The 24,600-nt window shown below is 38.7% G+C and overlaps 1 protein-coding gene across 1 annotated transcript in view; it reads right to left on the minus strand.

Annotated features, from left to right (window-relative positions):
* VEGFC (vascular endothelial growth factor C) overlaps positions 1-18,922 on the minus strand; it is a 98,869-nt gene extending 79,947 nt beyond the window's left edge. Inside the window, exon 1 of the mRNA XM_011237393.3 lies at positions 18,764-18,922. Coding sequence (XP_011235695.2) covers positions 18,764-18,910 — 147 coding nt within the window. The 5' untranslated portion in view covers positions 18,911-18,922. The remainder of the gene's footprint in view (positions 1-18,763) is intronic.
* Between the last annotated feature and the right edge of the window lie 5,678 nt (positions 18,923-24,600).

The following is a 24,600-nucleotide window of genomic DNA, read 5'->3' on the forward strand; positions in this document are numbered from 1 at the left end:
CAAATAACGTGGCAGAAGTGAATTTAAGACATTTACCCACCCTCGAGTGGTGGATAATAAATCCACAGCTCCAAGGGGAAGCAAGTAACCTTCAGGAAGAAGGCTTGTCAAGTATAAAATCTTTAATCATTGCAGATTACTACAGCTTGGCTTGTGGGCTCCAGCTTCACAATTTTATAGCTGAGGAAAAAAAAAAAAAAACCTAACTGAAAGAGAACTGTATTGTGTTTATAAATAAACTATTATTAGAAAAAGTAAACTAAGGTTCTATATCTCTTACTATTTGATGGTATTTTTTCCCCAAAATGTTAAACTGAAACTCTTCATCCATCTAGAAGGGATTGTATACATTTAAAATTTGTGTTGGACAGAGCTTTTCTTAAGAATGAGTACCCCGTACATTGGCCAATCACATTCTTGGAATGACCCCTAAACATTCCACTGAGTTTTATAATTGCAGTGAAAACCGTCCATGTGGCATCTGTAAGCACTTGGTTACAGATGAGATGGGCCTCTATGCCATGTATTATATTTCCAGCTGCTTTAAATTTAAATTAGCATGCTTTCCTCCTTTCCCATCTTGATGCTATGATGACAAATTCAGGCTGTAAAGGCCTGGAATCAAACACAATTTTTGCATAGTCCCAGTGTTTAATTATTCATTAATCTAAATGAAGATATGAAAATATTTTCTTGTTTGCATATTTTTTCCTGTCACTTCTGAGACTTCTCATCCAACTCTCTCTCTCTCNACCATAAAAGCAAATTTTTTTAAAAGTGCAAAGGCCACTGCAAACTGAAGTGGTAAGTAATGGTGGTAGGGAGAACAATGGGAAGTAGCCATAATTCTTATTTCATACCCAAATTATTAAAATGAGGTTATGTCTAACCTGCTTTAATCAACAGAATAAAAATATGAGATATAATACTTAAAAGTGCTAAATTGCAGGAGTCCAGGAAATTCACTTATGAAGACAACCTCATTTCTTTACTATATTGGATAACTGACAAGAGTATATACTTTGCTTGAGGAATTTACTTGTTCCCAGCACGTTGCTAGGAAAAAAGAAAATAAAAATAAAATCAGTACTACATAATATACAGTTGATTTATGACGTGCAAATAGTTGTAATTCTTGAATAATTTATGGCATAGGACTACTTAATATATAATTCATCAAATGATGTTTAATAGGATGAAGCTGAATGTTAAATATGCATTCTGGTTGATATTTTGAATTATTTAATTACCTTTATAAGTGTTAAGTTTTAAATAGGCCAGAAATTAGTATGTAGTTAATAAATTCAGCAACCAAAATCAAAGAATCACTTTTCCTTGTGACTCAGCAACTGAATCTAGTTATGCTAGGAGTCTACATGTGTGGGGTGTGTCAAACATTTATTCTTGTGGCAAAAAAATTATCCTGATATAAAATGGCTATACCATGTAAAATGGAAGAATATGAAACTGAAAATTTAAATATCAAAGAAGCAAGAAATGGGAATATACGACCAATTCTAGAACTTAAAATAGTATCCCAATAGGAACTCATAAGTAAAAATACACTTCATGGTCCAGATTAAGTCTTGAAGGAATACATTAGAACACATGCTTTATTTAATGCTGCTTCCTGAAAACGACATGTCTTGATTCGGATTCTCTAGATTGTCAGGTAGGAATATCTTAGAAATCAGTTGGTTCAGCCTCAGAGTAGAACCATGATCGATCAGGTTTTAACGACCAGATACGGTCAAAGTGCCTTGAGCATAGATATGGAGTCCACTGTATGAATACGGCTAACTCACCACTTAATCCCCCAGATGGCAAATCGTGGCAGAAGTGAATTTAAGACATTTACCCACCCTCGAGTGGTGGATAATAAATCCACAGCTCCAAGGGGAAGCAAGTAACCTTCAGGAAGAAGGCTTGTCAAGTATAAAATCTTTAATCATTGCAGATTACTACAGCTTGGCTTGTGGGCTCCAGCTTCACAATTTTATAGCTGAGGAAAAAAAAAAAAAAACCTAACTGAAAGAGAACTGTATTGTGTTTATAAATAAACTATTATTAGAAAAAGTAAACTAAGGTTCTATATCTCTTACTATTTGATGGTATTTTTTCCCCAAAATGTTAAACTGAAACTCTTCATCCATCTAGAAGGGATTGTATACATTTAAAATTTGTGTTGGACAGAGCTTTTCTTAAGAATGAGTACCCCGTACATTGGCCAATCACATTCTTGGAATGACCCCTAAACATTCCACTGAGTTTTATAATTGCAGTGAAAACCGTCCATGTGGCATCTGTAAGCACTTGGTTACAGATGAGATGGGCCTCTATGCCATGTATTATATTTCCAGCTGCTTTAAATTTAAATTAGCATGCTTTCCTCCTTTCCCATCTTGATGCTATGATGACAAATTCAGGCTGTAAAGGCCTGGAATCAAACACAATTTTTGCATAGTCCCAGTGTTTAATTATTCATTAATCTAAATGAAGATATGAAAATATTTTCTTGTTTGCATATTTTTTCCTGTCACTTCTGAGACTTCTCATCCAACTCTCTCTCTCTCGCTCTCTCTCTCTCTCTCTAAATCCCAGGAGATCTTTCTCTTCTCTCTAGCTACCATCTTCCAAACACTCAGAGTTGGTCAGGAGTCACTCCCAAGCTATTAACACTTGTAACGGTGAGAAGGGACAAGATGCATAGACTTCTCCATAGACAGAATTTTTATTTATTTGAAATGTGGTTTCTTAAAGTATTTATAAAATATGAACATAAATAACATTTTAAGAGAATCCATCAGCCATGAAAAAAATGTTGGATATAAAGATACAAATTATTTTAACACTAGGGGCAACAGATGGAAGACATCGTACAAATTTAGAAAGTCACTCCATGGCCACATGCTTACATCAATAATTATAAAAATTTAAGTCCACAGAAGTCTAAAAGTGTTCTTTTGATAAGCATAAAGTATTTTTTTTAGTTATAAGCGATTTTTTCTTATTCCCAGGGAAGAAAACAAAGCAGGAAGAAAAGCAGTGTCTTATCAGAAAAGTAAAATTTTCCCATAAATCTTTATGAGAGCCTGTCTTATACATCATTGGCCAGAACTAGTCTATGGCAATGCTACCTGCAAAGAAAGCTAGGAAATAAGTTTATAAATCTTAACTGAGTACATGAAAACTGTCCCATAAAAAAATGAGTCACTATTATATACAACACCTTTAAGCATATAAAAGCTTACATCTTAGAATTTTATAGAATTGTTTTCCTCAGATTTTACTTACTATCTTAAATACTGACACATGGAAGGGAATAATTACTTGGTGAACCAATTAATCAATTTCATAAAGAGACAGATACAGATCTAACAGTTATTCTCAGTATACGTAAGGTATCCATTTATGGGCAGAATGTGCCTAGAAATCTAATTCTTTAGTTAACTTTGCTTGAAGTTATAATCATATTCTAAATAATTCTTCAAATCTAAGAACTCGATGTCTTTTCTGTGTATAGTTCAAAATGACATACATTTTTATTCTGCCCACAATTATAATCACCAAAATATTGAACTTTAACCGGAATGGTACATAAATAAGAAAAAAAAATGAGTGGGGAACAGAGGACAGTATGACTTCACATGCTGATGGTGTAGTTGTGGCCGACTCTGTCTTCTCACAGTAGACATATTTGCTGGTGAGTTTGATGACTAAACCATACTGGGTTACAAAGAATTTCTATTGATATTTGCTTACAATTATAATTGGAAGCGACAAAGAAAATGCCATATACCGACATACACACACACACATACACACACACAAAGCAAGTGAACAGAACCCACTTCTAGAAAAGAATGCTACCAGAGAGAAAACTGTTCCTTAAGATGCCCTAAATCAAAGAAAACAAGCATTTTTTTCCTCCAACCATCATTAAGCCAGTATTTAGCACTATGACATCTATTATAATCAGATGTTGATTCAAGTAGGAATTCCCTAATAAAATAATTTTGACTAAATCATCTGGCGCTAAGAGCCAGTTATTTTGCTAAACAACTAAAGCATTATAAAGGCTAATGTAAACTATCCTCCTCCTTAATTACCAGCCTCAATGAAGTCAAGTTTTGATAACCAAACATGACCCAGATATACTTTACCCATGCTCCAACTCCCTGCTGCAAAACATCCAGTCTGATCCAAAACACCGTCTGTTCCACATGTGTAGGAACTTACCTTCTCAATTTCCTGAGTGTCTCATTTTCAAATATCCTTGCTGTCCTTACAAACTCTAGACACATCCTCGAAATTTTTCTGATTTCAAATTGCAGCAATAGCATAAATCAGTTTAACAAAATTATTATAAATTTATATGTTACCACAAAAAAAAAAAAAGCACTGAAAGTCTGGAAAAAATCCTGGTTCTTCACTCTAAATGCACATTCTATCTACATACTGTTTATACTTCTGTATTTATGGATGCAGTATTTGTACTAAGCTTTCCAAGCCACAAACCAGCTAATGTTACATTAAATTGAAGCAACCATGATGTAAAAGCATCATTTATGCATCAAAATAGTGGGAAGATGTGTTGAGGTACAAAGACAACAGAGCCTGAAATCTGGTTTTCCCGAACATTTAAGTTCAAATCTAAATTTACTCTAAGAAAATCTACCCTCAATTAAAAATGTTAACATTCTTCATAGAACGCCATTTATATACTGTAGTACAAGGTGGCATAAACAATGAATAACTCTTGGCAGTGGTAGACATAGTTATTTTGTAATGAGCAAAAGTTGTTTAAAGTGTGTTTAAAAATATTTAACTGCAAAATATTATACGAGAGTAGAAAGATGGAATAAAGGAAAAGAAAAGATCGTGCAACTTATTGGGAAGAGTAAGAGTATCATGTGTCCGAAAAATTTTGGTTTATAAAAGAATGTTACCATGTCTATGGGCACCCAAGGGCACATTAGCAAGTGGGATACTTTGCAACGAAAGTATCTCTTTCCAATTTTATAAAGACGAATATTAATCTCTTAATCAGCAGTCTCCCTTCAAGGAGACCATGATCCTCGAATAACTGCACATTTTTCCTACTGCACATAGGACAGACCAACTCATGTCAGGGGGAAAGCAAAGCACCCAGATAGAAAAAAAAATGGACTTAATTAACTAAAGTGGTAATAGTTTAAGCTTAGGCTTAGAAAACTAGAAAATGTTCTGGAAAAGACTACACTTAAGTATGGAAAGCGATGTTCACCGCTCATGAAATCATACAACCTCAGAGTGTCAGTACCAGTCGGTCTAAATGACACCCATAGTAACAGGTATTGAAGTCCATATTTATGATAGGTTGGTGACATTTTGTGAAAAACTGAAAGGTTTTAAACATAAATATTTAACTGGAACTCTTAAAATTCAGACGAATGACAACTGTTTGGCACTTCACAGACATATCTATTAAAACTCATTTATAACCCATTCGCTAAGCAAGCATTTATTTTATTTTTTCAAAGATTTTATTTATTTATTTGAGAGAGAATGAAAGAAAGGTCAGAGGGAAAAGCAGACTCCCTCCTGAGAAGGGAGCTGGATGCGGGACTCAATCCCGGGAGTCCAGGACCATGACCTCAGTGGAAGGCAGATCCTTAACCAACTGAGCCACCCAGGTGCCCAAAGCAAGCATTTAATACTTAACGTGCCACACACAATGCATATGGTATAGCCTCCTACAGTTCATCTGAATATCACAGATTTACTTTTAGCACATAAATATCTTTGTTTTTAAGTTACCATTTTAATTTGGGGGCAGAAAGTCAAATTTACTTTGATCTGCAACAATACTGGGGGGAGAAACCCCATAGTCGGCCCTGAGAGGGGCAGAGCTGACAATGAAGGCAAATCAGGCACGTCTGTTCTCCTTCCCACCCTGCTGCAGACGCTTTATAGAGGCATCATAAAGCTAAAATCAAGTTTAAAAAAAATAAAAATAAAAACTTGGCATACGAAGGGAAAATTTTAGATATTTTCTACTGGAGGAAGCTTGAGGCAGTCAAGAATGCAGAAGAGCTTGCACGGTCAAGTAAGCATGACAGAGAAAGTTAACGCTAATTTTAAATATTTTCATCTTTCATTCACTAAGGTAGGTGTCTCCATATGCTACTTTCCAGTAATCTAATTACCCTGTGCTCCTGCGGCCACGACACAAACGTGCGTTTTTCTAAAGTAAAACAGAATTTGTCTGCAAAAGGGCAGACTCTGCTGCTACCAATGCTTAGGAGAAAAAAATAATTTGCACTACGATTTATGACATCATTATTTGCTTAATCTGTGTATCTATAGCAGCTTCAAGTTACTCAATTTTAAGTGTAATGGTCATGACTCATGAGTAATTTTGACCTTAGTAAAATTCTAATTTGCCGTGGATGGCCACCAATTTTTTTTTTTTTAAAGCCCCAGGATTCAAAGAGAACAAACAATGATTCACTATCATCCCCAAATTTAAATTTGGCTCTGAGGCAAAAGGATTAGTTTGTTTTTTAGGGAAGTCTTAAGTGTCATGACCCATAAGCAAACATGGATCTAAATAAGTATTCCATTTTTCAAAACATAAACTTGGAAGAGGACTTTAAGAAGGATAAAGTAACTAAATACATACAACAGATGCAAACAAAAAGAAAGAATTAAAAATATTCCATGTAGGCAATGATATTGTAGTAAAGTAAACCATGGTGGTTTAAAAGAGCCTCACATCTGGCATTTGATATTAACCGGCTACTTCCAAGGAACTCTGAGTGAGAGGACATAACAACCCCTTTTCCAGATTATAGGAATTCCACCCTAAGATTCATGGCAGCTGTGTGGTCACTCTGGATGAAAGACAATCAGGGCCATTTTCTTTAAGACTTCAGTCTGATTTAATTTGTCAAGTTTATCCCCAACTTCTTTTGGTGAGGGGGCATTGGAAGAAAAGACTCCATGAAACAGTGTGAACAAAGAGAAGAAAATGCACTATTTTCCAGAGGAAAGGTTATAGGGCTCTTATCAACACATCTGTTTTAGTAAGATAATTATTTGTGCCATCAGGAAAAAAGGCATTAAACCTTTGAACACTAGTTGGCTGAGGAGGTGGTAAACCTTCAGCCTCCCCCACTTCCAGCCCGTCCATGTACGTGAGGGGACTCACTCATGTATGTGAGAAACTTCCAGAACAACCACAATGTCAAATGTGCTCTCTCCTTTTATGAACTTTTCATCTGTTCAAGCACTTCAAGTTGGAAGCAAAAGTATTATTAATTTCACGAACCTTTCCTCCACATACAAAGGAATATTAAGTATACAATGTTATTTTAATCTTGTTTCTGACCAAAAATACAAGCACAGCACTTTTAACAAAAAAAATATATAGTATAAGAATAAAAATGACTGTGAAGAAAATTACATTAAAATTTAAATTTGAAAATATAATGGCACTTAAATATAAAGCTGCATTTTATATCATGACATAGAGTTCTAGTCCTCAAATAAAGATATGGAAAATCACTTTAAAAAAAGATGATAGCAGTATCTGCATATAGAATTGTACAGATAATCTACATGGGATATGTATGGATTTTTATAGATGATGTATTATCTAATTCTTTATTCATTTACAAATGGGCTGAAAATCTAGTGTCTGTCTAATCTTTTGGTCCAGATTGAGTCAGGAATACATTCTCAGTTTAGAAATATGGTTTGTGATCAAAAGTTCCTAAAAGACTTCGACTAACATCTGTATTTGAATCCTAAGGAAGTGAACTTTCAAGATGCTATTGAAGAAGTAATATATTGTTAGCTCTTGAAGAGCCAGGAACTGTACATACCACTCATTTTGAATTTCGTCTTCCTTGTCTGCTTGCACACCTCCGCCCACCCTCAACACCATCAAGTTTCTGCACCAAGAAATTCACAGTGTTTACTGACTGGCAAACCAGTAAATAGAACCGTCAAATAAAATCAAGTACTATGAGCAAATCAGGGCACTTAAGTAAATCAGACTTACCCTAGAAGTAAAGTATCTACTCCATTATTCATCTCAATGACACACAGACAGGACAGATTTAGCTGGTTCCCACTCTGAAAGGGTGCCCCAAAGAAACAGAGCAATCACATTTTTCTAAGCAAATTTACACTAGTTTACTTCTTGCATATAACATTCTACCATTATATTTTCTTTATATTTTATTTGTTGAAATGGTATATTTAATACGTTAGGTCTTCTGGAATGGTTTCCCTGTGAATTTAGAATGTGTATTTTTATTTCTCTTATGCCAATTAATAATATAAAGATGGGAGAGGTTTACATACTGAAGTAGCAACATCAGTCTGCTTCTTAATAGAGATTTAAACTTTAAAGTATTTACGCTCTGGGGCACCTGGGTGGCTCAGTCTATCAAGCGTCTGCCTTCGGCTCAAGTCATGATCCCGGGGTCCTGGGATGGAGCCTTGCACTGGGGGCAGTGGGCTCCCTGCTCGGTGGGGGGCTCTGCTTCTCCCTCTCCCTCTGCCCCTCCCCAGGCTCATGCTTGCTCTCTCTCTCTCAAATAAATAAATAAAATCTTTTAAAAAATAAAGTATGTAAGCTTTGAAGGATTCAGAATGAGTTCATATGAAATTATATGGCATTATAAAACTCCTGTGTGTACCAAAATCCTTTTCACCCAATGACTTAAGTGCAAGGCACTACAGGGGATGACCATCGTCCCCTGTTCTTTGACTTGGTCGTCTGTGGCCAGAGCTGTCACACTCTAGGAAAGACACAAACCCAGGCACACAGGACAGGTGGAAACGTATTCTAAGCCAATCTATAACACGTAGCCTCCATACAGTGAATGATTTAACACCATGGATTTTCCCCAATTTTCTCAAAATCAAATATCAATATTACCTCTCCTTTCCATATTTAAGAAATCAGGAAAATTGTCAGTAAGCTTATAATACCAATGTAATACATTAGGTGGAAGGTGCTGGGGAATCACTCTGAAGACTATCGCAGTTACTTCAAACACCTAGGACTGCATGCAGTACTTATTTATGTCTGAGATGTTTTTCTGATGATGAAACCTATCTATCTAACAAAAATTTACAGAATTTGATAGCTCATTTCTGTCCCCCTCCTCTAGTCTTACTGTCGGCCGGAATATTTGTAAGATTTTAAAAAGAAGGACTTGCTGGGGGCGCCTGGCTGGCTCAGTTGGTGAAGCATGTGACTCTTGATCTCAGGGTGTTGAGTTCAAGCCCCACATTGGGCATAGAGGCTTCTTAAAAAAAAAAAAAAGGAGGAATTGCTAGGACACTTTAGGGTTATCAGTCTCTCTCTTGCTCTTGCTTTCTTGCTCTTTAATTTCTAGTTAAACTACAAATCAGTGTATAAGCTGTAGAGAATATATCATATTACTTTGATTTTTTTATATTCTCTTTCAATGGATTGTCCAAAAATATTTAGCTAGACAAGAATGAATACATAAGCCATGGCTGGCAGTTTGAAGAGTGATTAAGGTGGGGGGAGAGAAGGGGTGGGGGGTCGTGTACGTGTGTGTGTATATGAGAGAGAGTATGTGTGTGTATTGAAGCATGACCACTGTCTACACTGCTTGCTCTGTTTGGAATGTGAGCCATAATAGAAAAAATGTCTGTTATTAATGTATTTTATAAATGTTTCCAGATAGTGCAGTGATGGGTGCTTACATAAGTCTGCAGTGGTCATCACCATCCATCAGAAATAATCAGGAGCATACAGTGGACTTCAAACACCATGTATGGGTGGCCCATGGAATGAGAAGAGCAGTCACTAACAGACACCTCAAGGAAGGCTACAGTTGAAAATGGCTTCAGGGAAGCTTGTGGCCAGCTTCTAGTTCTCTTTTTTAGATATTTCTGCACAATGATGCCAAATTAAGCTCTAAGACACCAATTTCAGCCTATCACTCAAGAATCTTCAGTGGCTCCTGTTGCTTTCCACCAAGATCCAAAGTTTGGTTGGTTTCTTACACCTTGGTTTCTTACACCTTCTACAAGATTCCCCTCTGTTTCCCTTATAGCTCTGGACTCTTCAGCCAAAGCAGTCTACTCCCTGCTCATCTCCCCAAACCCCATCTTGACCTCAAGCACTAACCTTACTGCTTTTGTGCTTTGCTTTCACACTTCAATACCCAAAATAGTCCCCCTCCTTTGTTTCTGTAATCAGCATCGACTTGTTTTGTGCAGCTGCCCAAACACCAGTCCAGCCTTTCCATGCTTGTCCGTGCAGCCGCCAGGGGCTTACCCAACAACTTCTCGTAAATCAGGAGACTTGCTTACTATAGCTCTGACACTGTCTGCATTACAGTGTAACCCATTTTTGGTATTTTAAATGAGTAAGCTTCTCGTTCCTCACAAAGGATCACATGCTTGTTACAGACAGGAATCACTCACTCTACAGTGTGCGTCACTCACCGCATTGTCATTTCCTGCTTGCAGTTGAAGCTGCTGTGAGTGACAACTCATTGAAATGCTCCTTAATTTAAGTAGATTAAAATGGAAGAATTTGGAGTAAGAAATCATAAATCTGATACTAACAGGCAAGCGGAGTTAACAGCATCCCCATGGTCTCCTTCCCGATTCCTTCAGTTTCCCCTCCAGGTGGTCACTGAGGTGATCAGGGGACTGGGGGCAGCCTTTGGAAAAGAACCGCTCTACAATCCAATCCCGTACCTTTGCCCTGGGGACTGTGTTAACTTCAGCTCCCAGAATTCTTCAGGAAACCCAGTGCATATATATGCATTTTATACGTAGCCAACGTAAAACCAACCCCCAGCAGGGCTGATCTCATATGTAAATTACTATTTCTTTAATGAAGCTTAGAAGTATTCAAATTAAGAGGATAAATACTATAAATAGCCTCTCATTAGAGGAGATCAGGATTAGAGGACCAAGTAATATATGAAAATGAGCTTTTGGATTTCAGAACTGCACCACTCCCTCCTCACACCTGAAAGCCACTAGCTCACAGTCAGGACCAGGAAACAGTAAGAATGTACCAGTGGAAGGTGTTTCAAGGCACCCATGTGATTGACTCTATGATGGATGCCTGGTAATAAGACAATGTCTTCCTTCTCCTACAGTTAAACTACAAACTCTGAAAAAGAGTAAATCCACTAGCCATAGGAACCACCTGAATAATTTACACGAGGAAATTTCAGAAGAAACAATTACACAGACAAATCTATAATATTTACTGTAAATTTCAGAATTATGTTGTAAGTTAAATGAACTATCATCCCTTGTTTACTGTTTAAAGTTCTCTGCTACATCTGTTTTTTCTAATGTGAAGAATCAAGGAGACCTGAATTCATGATTTATACAGATCTGAACTCACAAATGCGCCTTCTGCAACAACTGTGGGACCAGGTAGCATCTACAGAATACACATCTACCAGAAATAAGGTAACTGGTACCAGATGAAACTACGTATGATTGGAAGTCAGAGGACCTGTAATGCTTCTACCAACCACAGTTTGCTCTTTCCAAATCCAAATATTCACGAAAGGTCACTGAGCATAGGTAAGACCATAATCTTTCACTGAAGTTACATTAGTGCCGCTTAGAAAAACTGTGTGATTGTCAGGAATTCTCGTTTGAGTTCTCATTATGCAGTCATTCTTGCAATGCTACTACGGATTAGGCCATTTGCGATCACCCTTTCATCAGAGGGGCACCATATGGTAAGGCTGAGAAGAAAGTACAAGTTTATTTCAGAGTCGTCCAATTGTAGGGAACTGGGGCTTAAATAAATGTAACTGGATAGGCCTTCCGTGCAGAGTACCTCTTCTCTCTGCCTTTTTGCCCACAGCTACACTTGCAGGAAGAAAAGACTATATATGGTCATGGGTCTTTCAAAACCCAGAAGGCCCAAACCCATTATCACACTTTTCTAAAATATGTGCTGCAAAAGTTTTTTTTAAAAAAGAGAAATAAAGAAAAAAGCTCTATCCTTGCTCCTGGCAAAGTCATTTGAGTCTTGGGTTTATTATCTTTAATGAAATACAGTAACATCCATCTCAGAAAGATGTCAGGGAAAAACAAAAGTGTAAGGCTGTCAGCACAGTGCTCAGGATATTGCAGGGGAGACCGAATTATTATGCGAACACCTACTCCATATACAGAGGTATAGATGGTCCCCAGGGAGTGATCTGAACTTGTAAAGACCCCTATAGCTGCCAAAGACACCAGTACCAGGGGCACAGGCAACCTACCTTCCTCTCCCACCAGCCTCTGAGTCCCAAAACATCCTAGAGAGAGCTATAAGACAGAACTCCTGGTTGGTCCCATGTTGATAAGGAGGTCAAGACCTCCATCTCGAGAGCCCCAGAACGGGAAGGCCAGAAAGGAATCTCACCAATCCACCATGCTCCACCTTCTCAGATTAACTTAGACAGACAAGAATAGAGACCCAATGGCTCTAAAGCTGTGCCTTGATACCAGAAACTGCTTCCTACAAAGCAATTTTAATGACAATTGATTCTTTTTTTGTTTTTAAGATTTTATTCATTTATTTGAGAGAGAGTGAGAGAGCAAGTGAGCATGAGCACAAGCGGGTGGAGGCAGAGGGAGAAGCAGATTCCCCACTGAGCAGGGAGCCCGATGCAGGGGCTTGATCCCAGGACCCCAAGATCATGACCTGAGCCAAAGGCAGACACTTAACTGACTGAGCCACCCAGGCGCCCTGATGATAATTGATTCTTGAATGAATGACTGCCAATCAGGTGTCCACAATTCAGAAGAAAGAATACAAAGAAGTAGAAACCAAAATGAAGGAGGAATTGAGCTTTTTATGTCCCAAACCATAGATCCCCAGCATCATTCAGAGTTGGGTCAGAAATCTCTTTTAAGAGAGGAGGCTTACAAAACACTTAATCATACACTCTAAGGCAATTCATAATCATAAAAACTGTAGACTTGCCATTAAAGAGTAGATACTTGGGAAAAGGGGACAAGAATCCAATTCTTCCATTATATGATCCTTTGCCCTCCTCAGAAAGGGGCTCTTAGGGAGTGAAACTCTGGGCCTCCAACATAAGTTGATGCAGAGTGAGGTGAAGACAAGAGAGGTCGTAGGTTTCCATGTTCACAGACATTTCATATTTCTCTACTATTGAACCTCCTTTCTAAAGATTGCTGCTAAAAAGTATGGACATTTACAGTACATGAGAGAAATGTCATGGGTACTGCGACATGAAGCACAGAGAAGGCTGCAAGTCAATGACTGCATATTATGGTTGCATTTATGGCCCAATTTAGTGGAATAAAATTTACCTCTCCATTTTCAATGCAGAGCAGCAGGATACGCGACTGTTAATTTTCCTTTCGGGATTGTAATAGTACTTGTCAAATGCTCAAATACTTTAAGGATATTACAACAGTTTAAGTCCTGTTGATCCTAGGCAATTATTTTCCTCTAATGGGATGTAAATTTGTAAAGCTTACTTTGCTTCTCCGAAGAGTTTTTAGACTAGTAAAATCTTAAGTGATTTACGGAATAACATTGTCATTATCCATCAATGATCCATAAAAAACAGTCTCTGCTCTTCTCTGCAATGCCCTAATCCTTCAAGTAGGACCAACATTATCCTATGATTAAAGTATTGATGCCAAGGTTCATTTCTTCCACTCCCTAATCTTTCTGACGAATTAGTCAACAAATCTATGGGTTCTTCCTCTGTGACAGCTTTGGCTTCTGTTCCCATTGCGTCAACTCTGCTCTATTCATCACCTCCCTTCTAGAATATTGTTGTTGCTTCATCACTAGACCATGCCCCCAGCAAGTGTTTACAATGTCTAATCAATCTCAGAAATGATTTCAATACTTTTCGTATGACCTGTGTCTTCCAGGTGCTCAGAGCAGGAATCACCCTCCATAACCCACCTTAAAGTGGTTGCAATGCAACCCATCCATCTCCAAAAACTTATTCATAGTTAAGATTCTTCACTGTTACTCTATATAACACCTGGTCTTCTTATCTTCTCACCGCATCCACAACACAAAAGGGATTCCTGTGCTTGATATAGTCTAGTCATCTGCTGGAAATTCTCACCCAAGTTACAGCCCAAGTTCTGCCTCATGCCAAGGCACTCAGACCAACGAGGCCACAGGGCTCACTCTCTTGCACAAACTTCAGGACACAGACAATGCTTTGCTACCATTCCCCTAATACCTCACAGCATTTTTGTGCTTAAGCCTTTATTTTTTTCTATCTGAGTTGTAAGCTCCTTGAAGACAGGAAAAATGGCTTATGTCTTTTAAGATGCCCCATTGCCTAACAGATTACCCTGCAAACTCAACAGTTACATAGTGAAGATGCCAAAACCAATGAAATTAGTCATTGTTAACACACCGATCGGTGACTCTAAAACTGTCATCATGCATGAGAATGACTTAGGATGTTAGCTAAATGTATATTCCTTGACCCAAACCCAGAGATTTGGTTGGTCTCAGGTAAGGGTAATAAAATTAAAGCCCTCTAGGGAATTCTAATGCAGTTAACACACACATGGTATTTTGAAAAACATTATCACTGATTAATCTGAAACAGTAAGTACAAATAAAACAAGTACCAAAGTATGCAGAATTATAAACAGTGGAGAAAGAAAATCTGGCATGTTGCAAACTAGTTGCCATTAGTAGGAAGTTTTTTGTGATAGTAACCATAAACCATATGTATTTTTACTATATTAATTTAAAATAGCTATTCTCATTAAAGCAATTAGTGTTAAGATTAAACTAATCTTTTTTGCATTTAAACTGTAAAGTAGGGATATTTAAAGTTATTTATGTAAAACAGAAAATAAGTTGTATTTGCTCATTCAATAATATTTGATCTTTTAAATTATTCCTTTAATTGATACGAGATTATAAATCTTTAAGCTTTCTTTTGTTGACTTTGAACTTTAACACAGGCATGTGCAATGTGTAAGACATGCTCTCCCTGAATTCACTGCTCTAAAATATATAAGAATTTAAGTATTTCTATTCCCTGCTAGCCCACTTTTTGGAATAAAAGTACACTACACATAATTCTCCCTTCTATTTTTTTTATAATAACTTTTTTCTTTTAAAAATCAGAACGCCTCAATTCCAACCAATCAGAGTGAACTCTATGCAATCTCATGTTGGCAAATGACTGCATTAGCAAGCTAGTGCTCTTTCTAGGTTTTGCAGGTTTTTTAGTTGGGTGATAATTTTAAATATTTCCTCTTTTTCCCATCATGCCTACTTAATTTTAATTATATAATAGCCTGTACTATGCTTTCCTTACTTTTCTGATGTTGGATTGCTTGCATTAATAGGAAACATTTTGGGATCTTTTAGTAAGTCATATAACCATGAATAATTAGAAAGAGGAACCTAATAAATGCAAACGTAAGTCAAGGAACAAGGAAATCTTGTTTGTATTTGTGATTTTACCTCCCATTTTTTGTATGGCTTTGGGGGTGTGGTGAAGGACTGGATGGCTAAGCTCAGTTTATAGTTTGTGAGCTGTTTTGTATTTTTTAAACATTATAAAAATACTTTCTAAGTGTAAATTACCAAAACTCTGCATTTGCCGAAGATTTTGTATAATTAGTGTCTTTTATTTACCTTCTGAAATCTCTTCTTGGGGTTTCTGTAGCTCACAGGAAATTAACAATCAGCTCCTCTCCAAGCTTTACCTCCTCATGAGTCACTTGTTTAGGCCACTAGGGAGAGACATGGAGTCTTTGGACCATGTCTCTTGGAAATCTAAGGGCAAGGACATAGCAATTTCACCAAAGGCATTAATGACACTTGCCCTGTCAAGCCTCCAGTCAACCAAAGAGAAACACTTTAGTGCAGAAATAATATACTGTCTATGGGCTGTGGAACTCAGAGACCTGAAGTGATGTTTCATCAAGTGAAAAAGAGTCCCTATTACCTACAGAATATCAACTCATGTTCACCATACCGGATATAAAAGATGGCTAAATACGAAAAGCAAATAAAAATATATAAAGATTTTCACAGCAAAATAAAGATTTGATTACATCACCAATGAAGATGATTTTGAAGATGAAAAATAAATTAACTTGAACCTGCAACTGCACCCCCATCCATAACACACATGAGCACATTCATTCAAAGCTGACCCAGCAGTGAGTGACTCTCATACAGGCTTTTGGCTTATCAGGAAAGACTTCTCATTCTACTTCCTTCTTCACACTTTCCTACTGTAAACTCCGGTAAGTTACCACAGGCAATAACCTGCTCTCAAACAGGTTATGTGATCTTTCACCAGCCATCTCTCTGGGTGTTGCCTTACTAAGTCATACTTTTAATAATTTGACTTCACAGAGAGAGGAAGTGAATAGATATCATGAAATCCAAGGCATTCGAATTACCAGAAGTGTTAGTGGGTCTAATGCTACATTTTTGTGGCATTTAAGCACAGGAAGACATTCTCATGATAACAGTTCTACCAACATTAAGTATTTGTGTTGAAAATAATTTTACAAATCACATAATGCACTCTGTTCTGCAATTTAACACTTTTTTTTTTACTCAGAAGGTTTTTTTCCCTCGACCCCTACAAATTACAAATACATATTGTATATATGTGTGTATACTTGTGTGTTATGTATATGTATATATATATATATATATATGATTTGTCCCCCAAATTTAAAATTTAGAGGTAGCTTGGTTTTTTAAAAAATTAGTCTTCTCAGTCGTAAAACGTATTTCAAAATATAACTGTGCAGGTAATTCAATTTCTACACATTCAACGTATGTTAATCAAGTCACCTCCCAGTTGACAGTCACACACACTGGCCAAGGGTTGAAATAAAGCATTGCATTCTGTACCCAGTCAGGGGTACTGCAAGTCTTTGAAAGGAGGCGTCCCATAGTATGTCGAATATAGAACTTCTTCAGGAGTTCCCAAACTCTATTAAGCGTAATTTCCATCCTTATGTCAGTTCTGAACATCTTAGGTACACATTTTTACTCAGAAGGTTTTTTTCCCTCGACCCCTACAAATTACAAATACATATTGTATATATGTGTGTATACTTGTGTGTTATGTATATGTATATATATATATATATATATGATTTGTCCCCCAAATTTAAAATTTAGAGGTAGCTTGGTTTTTTAAAAAATTAGTCTTCTCAGTCATAAAACGTATTTCAAAATATAACTGTGCAGGTAATTCAATTTCTACACATTCAACGTATGTTAATCAAGTCACCTCCCAGTTGACAGTCACACACACTGGCCAGGGGTTGAAATAAAGCATTGCATTCTGTGTACCCAGTCAGGGGTACTGCAAGTCTTTGAAAGGAGGCGTCCCATAGTATGTCGAATATAAAACTTCTTCAGGAGTTCCCAAACTCTATTAAGCGTACTTTCCATCCTTATGTCAGTTCTGAACATCTTAGGTACACATTTTGGAAGAGCAAGTCAGAAGCAGGCACAAATACAGTAACTCCTTTTTGAAAATCAGAATATATCTCAAAAATACCTTGGCAACATTTTCCGGGAGAGGATTAAACATATGTTATTTAATAAACAAAACAAAACAATCCACCTTACTTTTCAGTATTTTACCAGATTTCAGAACCGCAGAGTTTTATNTTCTCAGTCGTAAAACGTATTTCAAAATATAACTGTGCAGGTAATTCAATTTCTACACATTCAACGTATGTTAATCAAGTCACCTCCCAGTTGACAGTCACACACACTGGCCAAGGGTTGAAATAAAGCATTGCATTCTGTGTACCCAGTCAGGGGTACTGCAAGTCTTTGAAAGGAGGCGTCCCATAGTATGTCGAATATAAAACTTCTTCAGGAGTTCCCAAACTCTATTAAGCGTACTTTCCATCCTTATGTCAGTTCTGAACATCTTAGGTACACATTTTGGAAGAGCAAGTCAGAAGCAGGCACAAATACAGTAACTCCTTTTTGAAAATCAGAATATATCTCAAAAATACCTTGGCAACATTTTCCGGGAGGGGATTAAACATATGTTATTTAATAAACAAAACAAAACAATCCACCTTACTTTTCAGTATTTTACCAGATTTCAGAACCGCAGAGTTTTATAAAGTTGAAAAGTCATGCCTGATTGAAATCTGCAAGAGATTCTGCTGCAGCCCAACTCTGGCCAACTTCTCCAAGTGAATCTCAAGTCTTAAGCCCTCAAGCCGGTGACTAAATTCCTTTTACACTTTTCCTAAAATCGCCTAGTGCTCCGAGTAAGAGGAAGGGTCCAGGAAAACAAACCTCGGTTGACTGGTCGTCCTAGCCCCTAAAGCAGTGTGGACTCCCACTGATCTGCTAAAGGAAAGAAAAGAGCACTCCCGACCGGGACGAACCAGGGCTCTCCGGAGTCGCGCGCCCCGCGAGGGTTCAAGCCCACTGGGCGCACCCGCGAGGACTGCTCTCAAGCAGGTTGTGATCTCTATCACCAGCCACCTCTGTGGCTGCTTCTATCTTACTTTCTCCTGACTTGCTTCCTACTCAGTAACAACTTTATGCAAAAAAACAAGAAGAAAACTTTTCTCCCAGGAAGCGTGCGGCTAGCTCTGTTAACTTTGGATGCAACGTCCAGAAGGTGAAACAGCAACACACACTTTGCGCGGCTCCTGGGTCCACAGGATCCCGAACACCGCAGCGCCCCCGCAGTCGCCCCCAGTCCAACCCCGGAGCGCGCGGTCGCGCACCTACCTGGGCCTCGTCCGCGTCGGGCTCCGCGTCGGAGAAGCCGAGTCCCGATTCGAAGGCGGCGGCGGCAGCGGGCGCGTCGCGCGTACCCGGGAGCAGCGCAGCGGCGAGCAGGGAACACGCCAGAGAGAAGAAGCCCAGCAAGTGCATGGGCCGAGGGAGGGAGCGTGCCGAGCCCGGCCGCCCTCCCCTCACTTTCCCTCGGAAGCGCTCCTCGCGCTCCCTGCTGCCCGTGCCTCCGCCCAGGCGCCCCGCGTCCCCACCCCTCTTCCCTCCCCCTCCCGGGAGCGCGGCCTGAGGGGCAAGTTCAGCTGGGGCAGGCGGGCCGCGCGGGGCGTAGGGGAGCGCGACTAAGTCGGCGTACTGGGGAAGGCCAGCCGACCCTTTGTCCTCGGCAGCTCCCGGGTTCCTTCCCCGTGCCCGGCACGCCTCGCCCTCTGCGCCCCGTTCGAGGTTTGCAAACTGTCCCGAAGTTACAGAAGGTCCGAGAGAAAGTCATCACAATGGCGGAGACCCCGCCGGGACCTTGGAGCCCGCCTCGGGCCCCTCTTTCCCTGCAACTGGGTAACTTAATGTGCAGCAAGAACTACGGGAGAGCTCAAGTGCAGTGCGGGCTATTGGGATGAATACTAATGATCCCCTTGGAATCCCAAACTTATGGCGGGTGGGGATGAAGAGCCAGAATCTTCACGGAAAGGAAAGACACGCAGGGTCAGTTTCTGCGGGAAAGTTGGGTTTCAATGAGAAGGGGAGTGATAAAGAGACACGTGTGTTGTTCGGATTGTAGAAAGTGACATCTGCAGAAAAGTCACTGCATTTCCCCATTGGAAGATCACGTTGTGGCGCGATTGCCCTGGCTGTCTCCCTCCTTGGGGCTCCTGCATGGAGTTGCCCATGACTTAGCTTACAGGGTTTCAACGATATACAGAACATAGAAAGCCCGAGCTACTTTTAAATACACTGATCATAAAATCTTAGATGGAGACGTTGTTACCTGATACAACTCTCTTCAAGTTCTGAAAGTTCCCCCACCCATTATGTACTTGAAGGCTCAAAGAGGACAGGGAGTCCTCTGTGCTTTTTGAAAATTAACATTGCAGAAAAGCATTTCCTTCCACATATCCATTGCTTTTGACTTCTGGACTTTACACAATAAATCTAATCTAACTTCCACATGTGAGCTCTTCAAATATTTTGAAAACATCTGTCATGTTCTCCCTATGCTAGCTTTTCTCCCAGCTAAATATCCTTTTTATGAAAATGACAGCTCCAAGTTCCCTCATCAACCTTAATCTAATTTTCCATGTTCTTCATATAGTATACTGCTCAGAACAAGGCTCAGTCCTGAAAGTGTTCTACAAGCATGTAAAAAGGGTCTTCCTTCTCCAGCCATTGTGCCTTTGTTGGTACAGCCTCGAATGGAGTTTATTTCCTGGCAACCAAATGAGTATTGACTCACACTACACTTAAAATCAACTAAATTCCTCAAGAATTTTTCATGTGTAACTGCTGTTCAGCCACATGTATGTTACCCTGCATTTGTGAAGTTGGTTTACTGTGCCCAAGATTTGAGCCCTGTTATTTATCTTTATTATGTTCTGTTCACTCAGTGAGTCGGCCCAAGGTCACAGCATGTTGAGATGTTTTTGGGATGCTGGCTCTCTGGGTCTGTTATGCTTCTTGCTGTCCTTCTACTCATATTTCATCAGTTTGACATATTTGTCTTCAGATTCTGATAAAGCTGTGAAAAGAGAAGAGCTAAGGCCAGACTAGTAGGATTGAAAGAGAAGCGGGAGCTTCTTTTTAACCATTCTCTATTATAGCGATTCTCAACTTTGCACTTAGAATACCAAAAGGAGATTTCAAAAACACATGCTTGAGTGCACCATCAGAGATTGTGGCTTAATTGGCCTTGGGTAAGATGTGTCCTTGGGACCCTAATAAGCAACCACATTGAGATTCTCAGGCATTTGCAACAGTCCTAGAGCCTGGTATGGAGAGAAGACTGAAAATCAACAGAATCAAAATGTGTCAAAAATGTATAACATTAACTGATTTATTTTATTTGAAATACAGCTGTAAGCACATACAGGCTTCTTTTCCTCTCAAAAATGTTATTGTTTTACCACTTATTATTTTAAGTAAAGGAAATGCTGGCAGAAAGTATACCTGAGAGAAAAAAAAGATGGCAGTCTCAGAACACCATCCTGCATTCCTTGTTGGAGTGTCTTCACTGCAAAAAAGGAGAATTTATCTGCCACTTTGGCTGTTGTNGTATCCATTGCTTTTGACTTCTGGACTTTACACAATAAATCTAATCTAACTTCCACATGTGAGTTCTTCAAATATTTTGAAAACATCTGTCATGTTCTCCCTATGCTAGCTTTTCTCCCAGCTAAATATCCTTTTTATGAAAATGACAGCTCCAAGTTCCCTCATCAACCTTAATCTAATTTTCCATGTTCTTCATATAGTATACTGCTCAGAACAAGGCTCAGTCCTGAAAGTGTTCTACAAGCATGTAAAAGGGTCTTCCTTCTCCAGCCATTGTGCATTTGTTGATACAGCCTTGAATGGAGTTTATTTCCTGGCAACCAAATGAGTATTGACTCACACTACACTTAAAATCAACTAAATTCCTCAAGAATTTTTCATGTGTACTGCTGTTCAGCCACATGTATGTTACCCTGCATTTGTGAAGTTGGTTTACTGTGCCCAAGATTTGAGCCCTGTTATTTATCTTTATTATGTTCTGTTCACTCAGTGAGTCGCCCAAGGTCACAGCATGTTGAGATGTTTTTGGGATGCTGGCTCTCTGGGTCTGTTATGCTTCTTGCTGTCCTTCTACTCATATTTCATCAGTTTGCCATATTTGTCTTCAGATTCTGATAAAGCTGTGAAAAGAGAAGAGCTAAGGCCAGACTAGTAGGATTGAAAGAGAAGCGGGAGATTCTCAACTTTGCACTTAGAATACCAAAAGGAGATTTCAAAAACACATGCTTGAGTGCACCATCAGAGATTGTGGCTTAATTGGCCTTGGGTAAGATGTGTCCTTGGGACCCTAATAAGCAACCACATTGAGATTCTCAGGCATTTGCAACAGTCCTAGGGCCTGGTATGGAGNCATTTGCAACAGTCCTAGAGCCTGGTATGGAGAGAAGACTGAAAATCAACAGAATCAAAATGTGTCAAAAATGTATAACATTAACTGATTTATTTTATTTGAAATACAGCTGTAAGCACATACAGGCTTTTTTTCCTCTCAAAAATGTTATTGTTTTACCACTTATTATTTTAAGTAAAGGAAATGCTGGCAGAAAGTATACCTGAGAGAAAAAAAAGATGGCAGTCTCAGAACACCATCCTGCATTCCTTGTTGGAGTGTCTTCACTGCAAAAAAGGAGAATTTATGCCACTTTGGCTGTTGTGCTTTCTTTGGAGAGCAGTTGTAAATTTATCTTAATTTTCTTAGGACTTTTTTTCTTTGACAAATTATTCAATTTTCTTTTTTCTTGTTCTTGGAAAAAAATGTATGAAATTTTTTCTAATAGTTTTTAATTTTATTAGACTTAGTTGTACTCTAGATGATGTTGAGTTTAGAGCTGCGTTGAGGCTTTCTTTGTGACTTTGTACACAGTTGATTTTTGGAACCAATTCTGTATGTGCTCTTTCGTTTGGATATTAGGTTTGAGCTTATTGTACTATATAAGTCTTGAGAGAATTTTAAAATGAAATGTTCATGATTTTTTTAAATTTTTATTTTTTAAAGATTTTTTTTTATTTGAGAGAGAGAGAGTGAACTAGAGAGAAGGAGCAGGGGGAGGGGCAGAGGGAGAGGGAGAAGCAGACTCCCCACTGAACAGGGAGCCTGATGTGGGGGCTTGGCAGGATCCCAGGACTCCTGGATCATGACCTGAGCCCAAGGCAGATGCTTAACCTATTGAGCCACCCAGGCACCCGCATGATTTTTTTTTTTTAATCAAATTTTTCCTTTGCTGGTACATGCCCATTTTTGTAACATCTGATGTTTTTATTTGAAATTCTGCTTTTATTGGTATTAAAATCAGAGTCTTTGAGACTTGAGACCGTCTGTGAACATAACTTGTAGGAAACCATAAGGAAACCACTTATATCAAAGTGATTTAGTTATTCCTTCTAGGAAACTTTAGCCTAGGAAAGATAAGATTGCAAACTAGTAATTAAATCCACTGTTTGCTTCGGGAAATGCCCACAAATCAATATATTCAAAACAATAACTGCACTCTGGCAAACAGCCTTCTTATCAGTAACAGTTTACTCAAGACCCTCACCTACATGTGTCAACCAGTCCTAAACTGGGACATCACAACTTTGTCCAGTCCTACCCAACTCTCCACTTTGAAAGACCCACTTTAACCTACTTGAATCTAGACCCCAAAGTCCTACAATAATTCTACTTCTGACTTACCTCTTCTGAGACATTGCTAAAACTGTCACAGTGGTGTTCTCTCTTATTGCAGTAAGTTCTATTAAATGTGACTTTTGTTTATTGAAGGGTTATCTGGTGCTGTTTTGGGGAATTCAACCACGTGGAAGTCCCACCAAGATCCTATTGAAAATCCCCTTTGTGCCGAAGCCCAAGTCCCTCAATTCAGAAATGGGAGCCACTGAGGCCTGCAGTGATGAGGTAAGTCTTGCGTTAGATCTCAGTTCCTGCTTCTCTTCATCAATCTATCAAAGGCTAAGTGTACTTTCTCCTGGAAGATTGCCTTTCAGGAATTCTTTGATTATTTGATCAGATTTGTAGACGTATATCCCTGGGAGAAAGGTGCCTCATTACTGGCAACATTGCTTTTTGTCACTACTCTTTTCATTTTCTTCTGTTGCTAATGGTTAGGCGGAAGTTCATGTCTGAATGTTAAGTCTTCCAAGACCTGTCAGGTCGGCCACTGGAAGCTGCCTAGCCATTAGTTTGGGCGCCCAGGACATAAGGTCAACAGACCACTGATTTGACTGACCATTGCCAGACTGTCATGCGTTGGTCTCAGCCTCAACCCAAGTCTGTGTCTTCTGAAGATGTTCTGCATGTATTTACACTATAACTAATACATGTAAGTCACTTCCTAAATGGCATAATTTTACCAACAATAGTTTAACATCAATAGCCATTTGGGAAAGCTTTCACTGGAATAAAATTATTCATTTGAGAAGTGGTTTAGAATGGAAAGGGAGCAAAACTGCAAATGTTCAATGACCTGTATTTTTTATTGGTATGCAAAAGCTTGTAAGAGAATTCAGATTCCACAGTTGCCTCTCTAAATATTCTGGTGAAGGAAACAACTGAAAAATGTGAAAGACTATCTCTTTTTTAGATCTGCTCAAACCACAACTTGAACCTTAAAGTTTTGTTCTTACTCTTCTATCCTATGGCCCTCAGTTATTCCCTGCCTCAAACACTCCGATCAGCTCTCCTCTCCTGTTGGCCAGCCAGCCACTCTGAAAGCTGAATTGTCTCTTAAAGTTAACCAGATCAGAACAAGCCCCTTATGGTGGAACTTAAGCCCTGATTGTGGTTTGAGCTGAGAGTGATTTTCAAAGGCTTTCCAAGCTTGTGCAGGATACGTGGAAATTTACAGAGCAATTTGCAGTGGTTGTAAGAACATTTAATTCAGTATTCCCAGATCTGTATCAGTTGATTTATGTGTTATTAGGAACCTCATATGTGATAAAATTCAATGGAAAAGGTACTATGAATATTTTGATTGTGGCTTAAAAGACCCTGAATCCCATAATAAAATCTGAAGAAATTAGAAAAACCATAAATATTAGACAAAAATTTTGGAGACCATTCCCATAAACAA

Source organism: Ailuropoda melanoleuca, chromosome 18 (assembly GCF_002007445.2).
Source record: "Ailuropoda melanoleuca isolate Jingjing chromosome 18, ASM200744v2, whole genome shotgun sequence".
Classification (NCBI taxonomy): Eukaryota; Metazoa; Chordata; class Mammalia; order Carnivora; family Ursidae; genus Ailuropoda; species Ailuropoda melanoleuca.